Raw genomic sequence first — 12377 nt, 5'->3', positions numbered from 1 at the left:
AAAAAAAAAAAAAAAAAAAAAAAAAAAAGTGAAAAGGGGTGGGGTTGAGTGTAGAAGCTGGAAGACAGATTTTGAGAGCAGGACGGTCCCCCTAGGCTGAGGAGAGAGGACAGGGGTACAGTCATCCAGAAAACCGGAAGTCTGTCCTTGTGTGCTGAGGGTTGGACACCAGAGCCAGGCATAACCTTTGTCTGTTTGTCTCCAGTGCCAGCGCCAGCACCGGTCCCCCAGCAGGTCCCACCGCCTCCATCCCTGGTGCCCTTGGAGGCTACTGACAGCATGTTGGAGCTGCCACACCCACTCCTGCAGCAGACCGAGGACCAATTCCTGTCCCCAGCCCTGGCGTGCAGCTCCCCTCTGATCAGCTTCTCACCGTCCTTGGACCAGGATGACTACCTGTGGGGCCTGGAGGCGGGTGAGGGCATCAGTGACCTCTTTGACTCCTATGACCTAGGGGACCTGTTGATTAATTGAGTGGCCCTGCCTGCCTCCAGCAGCCTGCCCCTGACTCTACCTCCTCACAGACAGGCTGAGAGGTCCTTTGCCTGCACAGGGACATTGGACACTAGGTGCTGCCCTCAGGCCATGGGGTCTCCTCTCCTTCCCCGCCCTGGCCAGCAGAAGCTGTGTGGGGAGGTGTGGATGATGCGGGTGCGGTGCGGATAAGAGAGTGGGTCCTCACTTTCCTAGTGGAAGCTGGGCCTGGGGAGGCCCATCCAGTCTTCTGACCTCTGACTTCTCACGAGAAGGCTGCAGGTGAGGTGGCCAAGTCCAGGAAAAGGCCCTGCTACCTCCTTTTGAGGAGTAATTACCTCGACAAACCAAGAAGCACCTAATGCCTTTGTATTTATTTCAGGTGGAGTTGTGTTTGTTTGTTCCCCCTGAATTTTAGCAGGGAGATTATTCTAGGTTTTAGTGTGACCTCTGCAGACAGGCCCATTGGGCCCATGGCTGTCCGTGTTCTGGGGCAGGTCTGGGTTTCCAAGGGAGGGGCCCAGGTCAAGTCCCTGCTTTCCCCACGGTGGTGGGGACTGGGTCTTTGAGGGGCTGTACGGTCTGCCAGGATGCTAATTGCACTTAGGCCTCATAATTCTAGTAAACAGCCCCTGCGGGCCCTTTCACCCTGCCCCCTGCTCTCAGCCTCACATCTCCAGCTGAGGCACCACCTTTGGCTTCCTGGTCCCCTCTGTCCCAGAGATGGTTCCAGAGAGCCATCCCAGGGCAGGTAACACTGAGGCTCCTGTGGAAACAGGAGCTGCCGGCTCAGGAGACTCCTTTCCTGAGGAAGTTCTTACCTCTCCCTGCCCTTGGGGTGTAAAAATAGTCCAGCAGAGACAAGGTCCTGAGAAAAACAGACAGGAACATGCGGGCAGCTGTCATGGCTGTGGCGGGCACCTTTCCTCAGAGTTTCTGCCTTGCCCTGGTCCAGGAGCCGTTTCACACCAAGGACTTGGTAGGCAGAGGCAGCCCCACCATAAAGAAGGGTTAGATTAAAACAAGATACTGCCAAAAGCATCCTGTCGGCCCCCATGTAGCGCTGGCATCATTCTCTGCTTCCCTGGGAGGACTTTTTCTACCATGTTTATTGAAGGGGATGATTGTTGAAGGACGTCTCCACCCCTTAGAGCTCACTTAGACCCCCAAGGACAGAGGTGACTGGCGCTTGGTGACTTGTTCACCCCTTTTTTCCCTGGTGTGCTGAAGGGGTGACAGAGAGAGGTTGTCATGGCAGACCAGGTCGTGGCAGCTAATGGGGAGAGGGACTCATGTTACTTTGTCAGGCTTGGGGTCCTGAGGGGGTCTTTTGGCTTCAGCCTGTTTCCCCAGAGGCTTAATCATCTCACATCGTCCCTGCAACCCACAACCCACCTTGGGATGTGGATGCTCTGGGCTGAACCAAGGCCGTGCCTTCTGGAGAGAGGCACAGGTTGGTCTGAGAGGCCCACCACCCACCCCTCAGGGAGCCAGGTTTTCTTAGAGGCTCAGCTGGACAGCACTTTTAAAAAAAGAGTTTATAGCATTAAGCTGGTTTAAAATATGAAGTTGGTTTTGTTGGATGGCTCCTGAGCTGACTGATGTCTGAAGTTTGAGAGGGGGAATTATCTGAGGGTATGCCCAGTGTGATCTAATGCCCAGTTGAAGATAATTGTGCTTCATCGTTTCTTCAGTTTCGTGGGACCTCAAGTTAGCCCGCTTCCAGGAGAAGTCAGCAGGTCACAGCTGCCCCAACTCTATAAGCAGGGCTAATTTTGTACACTTTACAGAAATACATTTGGTCTCCCTTAAATACAAGAGTCTTATCAGAAGCCCATCTTTTTTTTTTTTTTTTTTGAGTCAGAATCTTGCTCTGTTGCCCAGCTGGAGTGCAGTGGCGTGATCTTGGCTCACTGCAACCTCCACTTCCTGGGCTTATGCAATTCTCCGGTCTCAGCCTCCCAAGTTGCTGGGACTACAGGCGCGTGTCACCATGCCCAGCTACCTTTTTTTTTTTTTTTTTTTTTTTTTTTTGCATTTTTGGTAGAGTTAGGGTTTTCCCATGTTAACCAGGATGGTCTTGATCTCCTGACTTTGTGATTCTCCCATGTTGGCCTCCCAAAGTGCTGGGATTACAGGTATGAGCCACCGTGCCCAGCCCAGAAGTCCACCTTAAAGTCCAGCATGCCCAGGGCCCAGGGACCCTGCATGGAATCTCGTTTAGGGTAAGTGGGTTGCTTTGCTCTGCCCTCAACTGGGCTGCCATTTAGCCAGGTGCCATATCTGAGGTCAGAGGTGTTTGACTCCCATGCCTTGGGCTCAGTCTGGAACTTGCCCCAAGAATTACATCAGAGAAAAGGGAGAAGAGGCCTGTAGGATCCATGAGAATGAATTTAATGCTGAAGTCTGGAATTTAAGCTCATTCCCTAAACACTTCTCCATAGGGCTGGACAAGGGAACCGCCCTCAGGCTTGTGGCCTGTGTCCTCAGCAGCGGTCTCTGCCCCCCACCTCATGCTGTCCCTTTCACACCTGACCTAGCCAAGGGGCTAGACTGCCCAGGCTAAGCCTTGGATTCAGTGCAGGACACAACTTCATGCCCCCTTCTTGCCAGTGACACTTGAAGTCTCCCAACTTCCACAGAGTGCTTTCAGGACACATCATTTTGAGTGGTCATTTTTTTTTTCTTTCTCTTTTTTTTTTTTTTTTTTTTTGAGATGGAGTCTCATTCTGTTGCACAGGCTGGAGTGCAGTGGCCTGACCTTGGCTCACTGCAACCTCCGCCTCCCAGGTTCAAGTGATTATTCTGCCTCAGCCTCCCGAGTAGCTGGGACTATAGGCATGTACCACCATGCCTAGCTAAATTTGTATTTTTTGCCGAAACAGGGTTTTGCCATGTTAGCCAGGCTGGTCTTGAACTCCTGACCTCAAGTGATCCACCCACCTCGGCCTCCCAATATGCTGGGATGACAGGCGTGAGCCACTGCGCCCAGCCTGAGTGGTATTTTCTTTAGGCACCAGGTAGACTTTAAAACTAGGGTAGGAGAAAAGCCCGTTTCTTTCTGAGGTAAACAGTTTCTTCCAGGAAACTCTGCAGCCCTCAAAAATCACCCATGTCCCCAGGGACATCTAAAGCTTGGGGTTCCAGGAAATCATTCAGTAGAGTTGGAGATTCCGAGACTTCTTGAAGCCAGGGACATGTTCCTAACTCCCTTCCCATTAAAGGTGCTAGAATAGACCAGAGGGTGACCCTTTTCCATTATAATGGGACCAGCTGGTGTGCCTGCAGGGAAGAAGAGGGGGTGGTCAAGCTTGAAAAACCCTTCAGAATGGTTCTGACTTCTGCCTCCCCACGTGTTCTCAGCCTCCGTTCTGCACGGTGTTTCGTTTTAGGGAAAGGGTTTGGGTGAACCAGCATCCAGGTGTTGTCTGGCCTAGCATATGTCAAGTGAAAGCCTTTTGGGGTTGTTTGGAAGCAGCTTTCTGGTTCTTGTCATTGTATCTTGAAGTCCCAGAACCCTATTCTCCCACAAGGACCCTTAGTGACTGTGGTGGCCACAAGCCCGACCAGCCTGCTGGCTCCTGGGTGACCTGAAGAACCTTGCCTGTGGCACTTTTTGAGGGTGAGCTGGACCCGAGAAAATGTGGTCCCGTGCTGGGACTTATGCAGGTCATTTCCCTCTGGCCTGGTTTCACCCTGGTCCTGTCTTGATGAGCACCATGTAAGCCTCCTTGTATTGAGATAACTGGGCATTAAACATTAAACTGCAACTCTGGGCATCTTGTCTTTGTTGTGCTTTCTGAAGCTCATTACTGGCTGTGGATCAGTTCCCCCAGGCGGGGTGTCAGGGGCTGTCCTGACCATTGCCAGGGACACATGATTGCCTGGTGGATGTCCCTCCAAGAAACAGCCTCTTACCACCATGGCTGCAATCTCACCATTAAGGTGCTGAAAAATTCACAGCACCCAGATCTAAAATGTGCTCAGACCTGGCTCTGTCTCCTCCCATCTGGGCTATTTCCACAGCTTCTAGAATGGTCTTGCTGCCCATACTCTTCGTCCCACCCTCTACATCAGTGTGTCCAACTGTAGTCCTCAGACCACCATAACAGTATCACCTGGAAATGTGAGACCTATATATTCAAGACCATGCCTCAGGCTGGGTGCGGTGGATCACTTGAGGTCGGGAGTTCAAGACTAACCTGGCCAACATGGTGAAACCCCATTTCTACTAAAAATATAAAAAAATTAGCCGGTCGTGGTGGTGGGCGCCTGCAATCCAAGCTTCTCAGGAGGCTGAGGCAGGAGAATCGCTTGAACACAGGAGGCAGAGGATGCAGTGAGATCACACCACTGCACTCCAGCCTGGGCAACAGAGTGAGACTGTCTCAAAAAAAAAAGGAGACCTTGCCGCAGACCTGCTGAATAAGAAACTTATGGGGTGGGACTCAGAATTCTGAGTCTCCTTGAGCACCCCTCCAGGTGATTCTAATGCAGCTGAAGTTTGAGAACGCATGCCTTCTGCTACCCCAGAGAGATCTTTCTAAAATGTAGTTCTAATCGCATTACTCTCCTGCTTAATGCCCACCCATGGCTCCTCTCTGCCCTCTGGATGAAGTTCTAACCCTTTTGCTTGGTATAAATGGCCATTTACAGTCTTCCGATTGACTTCCTCTACCTCACTGGTGGCCTCCCTGGCCACCCCTTCCCACCACCCATTGCCATACTGGGCTTCCTTGTCAGCTCCGGAAATCAGTCTTCCCTCTTCTGGGCCTGTCCACACGCTGTTCCTTCCACCTAGGGTGCCTGGCTCCATTTCAGCTGAATGGGCATCTACTTATTCTACAAGGCCGTTTAAGAGCCTTTTTTGTAGTTTTCTTGACATTAATGTGTAAGCATTAGTACCTTGCCCATGGATATTGTTATGGCTTATTGAATATCTGTTACATGTTAGGCACTGAGAAGATAAATATGAATAAGACCTAGTCCCCATTTTAAAGATGCTCACAAAACACAAAACATACAAATATGGATCACCTGAGGTGGTGGATCACCTGAGGTCAGGAGTTTGAGAGCAGCCTGGCCAATATGGTGAAGCCCCGTCTCTACTAAAAATACAAAAAGTAGCCTGGCATGATGGCATGCGCCTATAATCCTAGCTACTCAGGAGGCTGAGGCACTAGAATCACTTGGGCAAGAGTGAGACTTTGTCTCAAAATAATAATTATTATTATAAATAATGTAACAATTGTGATTGGTATACATTATAGGAATTGTATGTATATCTGGGAGGGGGTTGGTCATTTTGGAAAGCTTCCTGGCCTTTATACACTCATTTATATAATCTCATTTAATGCTCACCACAACTTCAGGAAATCAGTCTTATTACCACTTTATAGATGAGGAAACACTCAGAAGTTCCCAAGTAACCCTCATACTTTGTTGGGATTGTAAAATTTGCAGCTACTTTGGAAAACAGTTTGGCAGCTCCTCAGCAAGATAAACATGAAACTACCAGAAGACCCAGTAATTTTACTCCTAGGTATAGAATTATTCCTATTTCAAGTAGGATCATTTCTACTTCAAGAGAAATGAAAACTATATCTACGCAAAGACAAGACTTGGACACAAATGTTTCTAGCAACATTATTCATTCATAATAGCCCCAAACTGGAAATACCTAAATATCCATCAACTGGTGAACAGATAGACAAAATGTATTAGATTCATACAATGGAATACTATTCAACTATATAGAGGCATGAAGTACTGATTCATGCTACAATATGATCCTCAAAAACATGGTGCTAAAGGAAAGAAGCCAATCACAAAAGGTCACATATGATTCCATGTATATGAGATGTGCAGAATAGGAAAACCTACAAAGGGCCAGGAACAGTGGCTCACGCCTGTAATCTCAGCACTTTGAGAGGCCAAGGCGGGTGGATTACCTGAGCTCAGGAGTTCAAAACCAGCCTGGGCAGCATAGTGAGAACTAGTCTGCAGAAAACAAACAAAACTAGCCAGGTATGGTGGTGCGTGCCTGTGGTCCCAGAAACTTGGGCTGCTGAGGGAGGAGAATCGCTTGAACCCAGGAAGCAGGGGTTGCAATGAGCTGAGATGGCACCACTGCGCTCCAGCCTGGGTGACAGACTGAGATCCTGCCTCAAAAAGAAAGCAAGTATATTCGTGACTGTGATTGCCTGAGGTTAGGAGTAGGAATGGGATTAATTATAAATGGGCATGAGGGCTCTTACAAATAGAGATGCAAAAAATTTCAACAAAACGCAGGCAAACCAAATCTAGCAATATGTAAATAAATAAAAAGAATTACACTCTATTGGACTTAGGAACGCAAGATTGGTTTAACATCCAAAAATCAATTAGTGTAATACACATATCTGTAAAATAAAAGACAAAAACCACATGATCATCTTAACAGGTGCAGAAAAAACTTGAAAAAAATTAATACCCCTTCATGATTTAAAAAAAATCAAGAGGCTGGGCGTGGTGGCTCATGCCTGTAATCCTAGCACTTTGGGAGGCTGAGGTGGGTGGATCACCTGAGGTCAGGAGTTCAAGACCAGCCTGGCCATCATGGTGAAACCCCATCTTATAAAAAAAATAAAAAAACTAGGACTAGAAAAGAACTTTCTCAACCTGTTAAAGAACATCTATGAAAAACCCACAATTAGTGTCATACATAATGGTGAGATACTGAATGGGAATGCTTCTCCCCCAACCCTGACCCCAAGAACAGAAACAAGACAAGGATATCCACTCCCTCCATTTCTATTCAACATTGTACTGGAGGTTCCAGCCAAGACAATGAGGCAAGAAAATAGTGTGGGGGCAACCAGATTGATAGGAAGAAATAAAATCATCTCTAGTTGCAGATAACATAGAAAATCCTAAGAAATCCATTAAAAAACAGAATAAATGAGTTTAATAAGCTTGTAGGATACAAGATCAGTATACAAAAAATCAGTAGTATTTCTATACATTAGCAATGAACAATCCAAAAAATAAAATTAAGAAAACACAGTCTTTTACAATAACACCAAAAATAACAAAATACTTAGGGATAGATTTAACAAAAGAATGCAAAACTTATACTCTGAAAACTACAAAGTACAAAATAATACTTTGTATTTTAATTGAACAAAATTAAAGAATACCTAAGTAAATGGAAAGACATTTTATATTCATGGATTAGAAGACACAATATTGTTAAAATGCAATATTCCCCAAATTGACTTCCAGATTCAATGCAGTCACCATCAAAATTCTAGCTGGCTTCTTTGCAGAAATTGACAAGCTGATCTTAAGATTCATAAGGAAATTCGAGGGACTTGGAATAGCCAAGATAATCTCAGTAAGAAAAATGAAGCTAGTGAACGTCCCGATTTTAAAACTTATACAGGCTGGGTGTGGTAGCTCACGCCTGTGATCCAAGCACTTTGGAAGCCAAAGCGGGTGGATCACCTGAGGTCGGGAGTTCAAGACCAGCCTGACCAACATGGTGAAACCCCGTCTTTATAAAAAAAAAAAAAAAAGTATACATATCGGCTCTAAATATATGAGCCAAAACTATAAAACTTTTAGAAAAAAGCATAGGCATAAATCTTTGTGACCTTATATTAGGCAACAATTTCTTTCTTTCTTTCTTTTTTTTGAGACAGGGTCTCACCTATTGCCCAGGCTAGAGTACAGTGGTGTGAACACAGCTCACCACAGCCTCGACCTCTTGGGCTCAAGCAATCCTCCTGCCTCAGCCTCCTGTGTAGCTGGGACTACAGGCACATACCTGCCACCATACTCAGTTAATTTTAAATTTTTTTATAGAGACAGGGTCTTCCTGTATTGCTCAGGCTGATCTTGAACTCCTGGTCTCAAATGATCCTCCTGCCTTGGCCTTTCGGAGTAACAATTTCTTTTTTTTTTTTTTTTTTGAGACGGAGTTTCGCTCTTGTTACCCAGGCTGGAGTACAATGGTGTGATCTCGGCTCACCGCAACCTCCGCCTCCTGGGTTCAGGCAATTCTCCTGCCTCAGCCTCCTGAGTAGCTGGGATTACAGGCACGCACCACCATGCCCAGCTAATTTTTTGTATTTTTGGTAGAGACGGGGTTTCACCATGTTGACCGGGATGGTCTCGATCTCTTGACCTTGTGATCCACCCGCCTCGGCCTCCCAAAGTGCTGGGATTACAGGCTTGAGCCACCGTGCCCGGCTACAATTTCTTAAATATGACACCACCAGAAGCACAAGCAACAAAAGGAAGAAAATAGATAAATTGGACTTCATTAAAATTAAAAACTTTTTTGTTGCAAAGGACTTCATAAAGAAAGTAAACAATCTACAGCTAATTTTTTGATTTTTTGTAGATACAAGGTCTAACTATGTTCCCCAGGTTGATCTCAAACTCCTGGGCTCAAGTGATCCTCCTGGCTTGGCCTCCCAAAGTACTGGGAGTACAGGTGTGAGCCACCATGCCCGACCTATATGATCTTACTTATATAAAAAATCCAGAATAGGCAAATTTATAGAGATTCATGGTTGCTTAAGGCTGTTGGGGAGGGGAGAAGCGGAATGACTGCTGATGGACACAGGGTCTTATGGGGATGTGATGAAAATTTTCTAAAGTGATATGGTGATGGTTCCTGTGTATTCTTGCTTAGCAATCAATGCAATTCTTTTTTTTTTTTCTTTTTTACCCCCAACCCCCCGCAATCGATGCAATTCTTCACATTAACAAATTAAAGGAAAAACCCATGTGACCATCTCCATAGATACAGGGAAAATACTTGAAAAATTCAACACTCATTCACAATTTTTAGAAACCTGAAAGCTAAATAATACACAGGAATTACTTTCTACAGCAAATATCAAACTCAATGGTGAAAACTTAGAAATGAGAGAAGGGGCCAGGCACAGTGGCTTATGCCTGTAATCCTAGCACTTTGGGAGGCTGAGATGGGTGGATTACCTGAGCTCAGGAGTTTGAAACCAGCCTGGGCAACATGGTGAAACTCCATCTCTACTAAAAATCCAAAAAAAAAAAAAAAAAGAGCTGGGTGTGGCAGCGTGTGCCTGTAGTCCCAGCTACTTGGGAGGCTGAGGCAGGAGAATTGCTTGAGCCCAGAAGGTGGAGGTTGCAGTGAGCCGAGATCGAGCCACTGCACTCCAACCTGGGTGGCAGAATAATACACCCCCCACCCCCCAAAAAAAAGAAATGAGAAAAGGACATCAGTATCACTCCTACAAATCAACTTTGTATTAGTGATCCTGGACAAAGCAATAAAACAAGGAATAAGAAAAAAGCCCTTGTCAGTCTGTTTAGAACTTATGCAATTAACTACAATGCTGTCCCGAACAAGGGTCATTTATTTATCAGACATTTATTGGGAATCTACCCCGTTCCAAGGTGGGGTCATAACTACTGCTCCCTCTTTGTCAAGGGCGTTTACCTGCCTTAAGGGTTCACTTTCTCTTTCCCTGGGTGGCCAAGGCCTGGCAGATGTGCATCTGCAGCAGGACTCCTGAGGTGCCTGAAGCTCTCTGGGTTGCAGCAGGGGTAGAAAACCAGACCTCTCTGGGGGGTCTGAGAGTTTTGAAGGGCTCAACAGTGTGGCAATACTTTTTGGTTATGTATTTTAAGCTATTAAGTTTGCTTGTAGATCCTTCCACAGACTCTGGGAGAGAGAACAGGTAATAAAACAGAACTTTGGAAAATCTAAGATACCAAGCACCATAAGAACCAAAAGAAAAGGGCTCTTTACCATTTGTTTCACAAAACTTTTTCCTTTTTTTTTTTTTTTTAAGACGGAATCTGGCTTTGTTGCCCAGGCTGGAGTGCAGTGGCGTGATCTTGGCTCACTGCAACCTTCACCTCCAGGGTTCAAGCAATTCCCATGCCTTAGCTTCCCGAGTAGCTATGATTACAGGTGCACACCACCATGCCCGACTAATTTTTGTATGTTTAGTAGAGATGGGGTTTCGCCATGTTGGCCAGACTGGTCTCAAACTCCTGACTTCAAGTGATCTGCTTGTCTCTGCCTCCTAAAGTGTTGAGATTACAGTTGTGAGCCACCAAGCCCTGCCCACAAACCTTTTCTGAGCACCTACTATGTGCCTGCCTCTGCCTGGTGCTAGGGAAACGATGGCCCCAACTTTATGGAGCTTACAGCCAATTCTAATTCAAACCATATAATAGTTTATGGAGGTGAACATTCATTTAAACAAACAGCTTTGAGCCTCTATATGCTGGCTGGTAGATCTCAAACTTTAGCACTCATCAGAATCAGAGAACTTGTTAGAATATGGTTTGCTGGGCTCCATCTCTAGAGTTTCTGATTCAGTAGGTCAGGGGTGGGACATTGAAAAATGTAAAAAATAAAGAAAACAATTCCTATTCCCGAGAAGCTCACAGCCCAGTGGATTCACTCACTTGCTCATTCATTTATTAAACAAATTAGGGCCTTGTGTGCATAACATCATTTAGCTTCTGGCCAAGCGAGGTGGCTCACGCCTGGAATCCCAGCACTTTGAGAGGCGGGTGGATCACTTAAGCCCAGGAGTTTGAGGCCAGCCTAGGCAACATAAGTGATACCCCATCTCTACAAAAAAGGCAAAAATTAAAGGCTGGGCGCAATGGCTCACACCTGTAATCCCAGCACTTTGGGATGCCAATGTGGGCAGATCACCTGAGGTCAGGAGTTTGAGACCAGCCTGACCAACATGGAGAAACCCCAGCTCTACTAAAAATACAAAAATTAGATTGGTGTGGTGGCACATGCCTGTAATCCCAGCTACTTGGGAGGCTGAAGCAGGAGAATCACTTGAACCTGGGAAGCAGAGGTTGCAGTGTGCTGAGATCACACCATTGCACTGCAGCCTGGGCAACAAGAGCAAAGCTCCATCTTAAAAAAAAAAAAAAAATTAATCGGGCGTGGTGGTGGCGTACCTGTAGTCCCAGACCTTTGGGGAGCTGAGGTGGGAGATCACCCAAGTCCAGGAAGTCTAAGGTGCAGTGAGTCATAATCATGACACTGCACTCCAGCCTGGGCAACAGAGTGAGACCCCATCTCAAACAAACAAACAAAAAAGCAAAAAAAGAAAAATCATTTATTAGGTTGGTGCAAAAGTAATTGCGGTTTTTGCCATTAAAAATTACGGCTAAATAGTTTCTGGAAGAACCCTATAAAGTGGGTATTGTTATTAGCCCCATGTTTACAGATGAGGAAATTGGGATTCAGAGAGGTTGGGCAATGTGTACAAAATCACACAGCGTGTGATGGAGCCCAGGCTGTGCATCCCCAGGAAATCCTGCTCTTAACCTCTAGCCAAACCTCATGTATTATAAATATAATAAACTGTTATAAATGCCACCATCAAAGAAGAATGGAATGCTCTGGGAGCTTGGATGGACTCCATCTGTGGAAGGATGGACTGAGAGAGGTCAAGTGGGGGATAGGGCCTGAAGGAGACGTTTGTCAAAGGAAAGCAGGGAAGAAGGCTGCACAGCAGGCAGAAGGAGCTGTTTGGGAAAAGGCCAGGTGCCTCATGGTTAAAATATGTAGAATAGGGCGCTCACACTTGTAATCCTAACACTTTGGGAGGCCGAGGCGGGAGGATTGCCTGAGCTCAGGAGTTCGAGACCAGCCTGGGCAACACAGTGAAACCCCGTCTCTATTAAAATACAAAAAATTATCCAGGCATAGCGGCATTCACCTGTAGTCCCAGCTTCTCAGGAGGCTGAGGCAGGAGAATTCCTTGAACCCAGAAGGCAGAGGTTGCAGCGAGCCGAGATCACACCACTTCAGTCCAGTCTGGGCAACAGAGCAAGTCTCAAAAAACAAAACAAAAACAAAAACAAAAAACAAAAAACAAACAAATGTAGAC

At 46.3% G+C, this 12377-nt stretch overlaps 1 protein-coding gene across 1 annotated transcript in view; it reads left to right on the top strand.

Annotated features, from left to right (window-relative positions):
• The window catches only part of E2F2 (E2F transcription factor 2), a 27226-nt gene extending 25188 nt beyond the window's left edge, over positions 1 to 2038 (top strand). The window contains exon 7 of the mRNA XM_032300770.1: positions 206 to 2038. Within this exon, the coding sequence (XP_032156661.1) occupies positions 206 to 474 (269 nt within the window). The 3' untranslated portion in view covers positions 475 to 2038. The remainder of the gene's footprint in view (positions 1 to 205) is intronic.
• Positions 2039 to 12377: the final 10339 nt, after the last annotated feature.

Source organism: Sapajus apella, unplaced genomic scaffold (assembly GCF_009761245.1).
Source record: "Sapajus apella isolate SASKATOON/1434 unplaced genomic scaffold, GSC_monkey_1.0 scaffold43, whole genome shotgun sequence".
NCBI classification, from domain to species: domain Eukaryota; kingdom Metazoa; phylum Chordata; class Mammalia; order Primates; family Cebidae; genus Sapajus; species Sapajus apella.
The sequence above is the reverse complement of the archived record's forward strand: the minus strand, read 5'-3'. Positions and strand labels throughout refer to the sequence as shown.